The sequence below is a fragment of the Apaloderma vittatum genome, unplaced genomic scaffold, assembly GCF_000703405.1.
Source record: "Apaloderma vittatum isolate BGI_N311 unplaced genomic scaffold, ASM70340v1 scaffold7935, whole genome shotgun sequence".
NCBI classification, from domain to species: Eukaryota; Metazoa; Chordata; class Aves; order Trogoniformes; family Trogonidae; genus Apaloderma; species Apaloderma vittatum.
This window is the reverse complement of record NW_009717594.1, coordinates 11,719-12,537: the sequence shown is the minus strand read 5'-3', so window position 1 is coordinate 12,537 and position 819 is coordinate 11,719. Positions and strand designations below refer to the sequence as shown.

General features: G+C 50.3%; 1 protein-coding gene across 1 annotated transcript in view; it reads left to right on the top strand.

Annotated features, from left to right (window-relative positions):
- The first annotated feature begins 370 nt into the window (after positions 1-370).
- Positions 371-819, top strand: part of TRIM14 (tripartite motif containing 14) — a 2,558-nt gene continuing 2,109 nt past the window's right edge. Inside the window, 1 exon segment of the mRNA XM_009869960.1 lies at positions 371-647. Within this exon segment, the coding sequence (XP_009868262.1) occupies positions 371-647 (277 nt within the window).

The following is an 819-nucleotide window of genomic DNA, read 5'->3' as shown; positions in this document are numbered from 1 at the left end:
CCCAAGAATCAAGCCATGGAAGAGCACCTAAACAACCAGCAGGTAGATTGGGCTGCTAAGATCCAAGTGTCTCAAGTGGACTTGGACTGGCAGCACAAGGATGAATTGTTCATAGCCCATGACACCTCAGGCCATCAGGGAAGGGATGCAACATACAGATGGGCTCGTGATCGAGGGCTGGACCTGACCATGGATGCTATCGTGCAGATTATCCATGAATGTGAAACATGTGCTGCAATCAAGCAGGCCAAAGCAGGTAAGGCCTTTGTGGTATGGAGGGCGATGGATGAAATACAGATATGGGGAGGGATGGCAGATTGACTATATTATGCTCACACTAATCTGTCAAGGCCAACACCATGTACTCACAATGGTGGAGGCGACCACCGGATGGTTGGAGACATATGCTGTGCCCCATGCCACTGCTTGGAACACCATCTTGGGCCTTGAAAAGCAGGTACTGTGGCGACATGGCACTCCAGAGAGGATTGAGTCGGATAATGGGACTTACTTCCAGAACAGCCTCACTAACACCTGGGCCAAAGAGCATGGCATTGAGTGGGTGTACCACATCCCATATCATGCACCAGCCTCTGGAAAAGTTGAACGGCACAATGGACCGCTAGAGACTACATTGAGAGCAATGGGTGAGGGAACTTTCAAACACTGGGACACAAATTTAGCAAAGGCCACGTGGTTAGTCAACAATAGAGGAGCTTCCAATCAAGCTGGGCCTGCCCAGTCAAAACTCCCACATACTGTGGACAGAGATGAAAGTCCCTGTTGTGTGTAGGAGGAACCTGTTGGGGAAGACGGCAT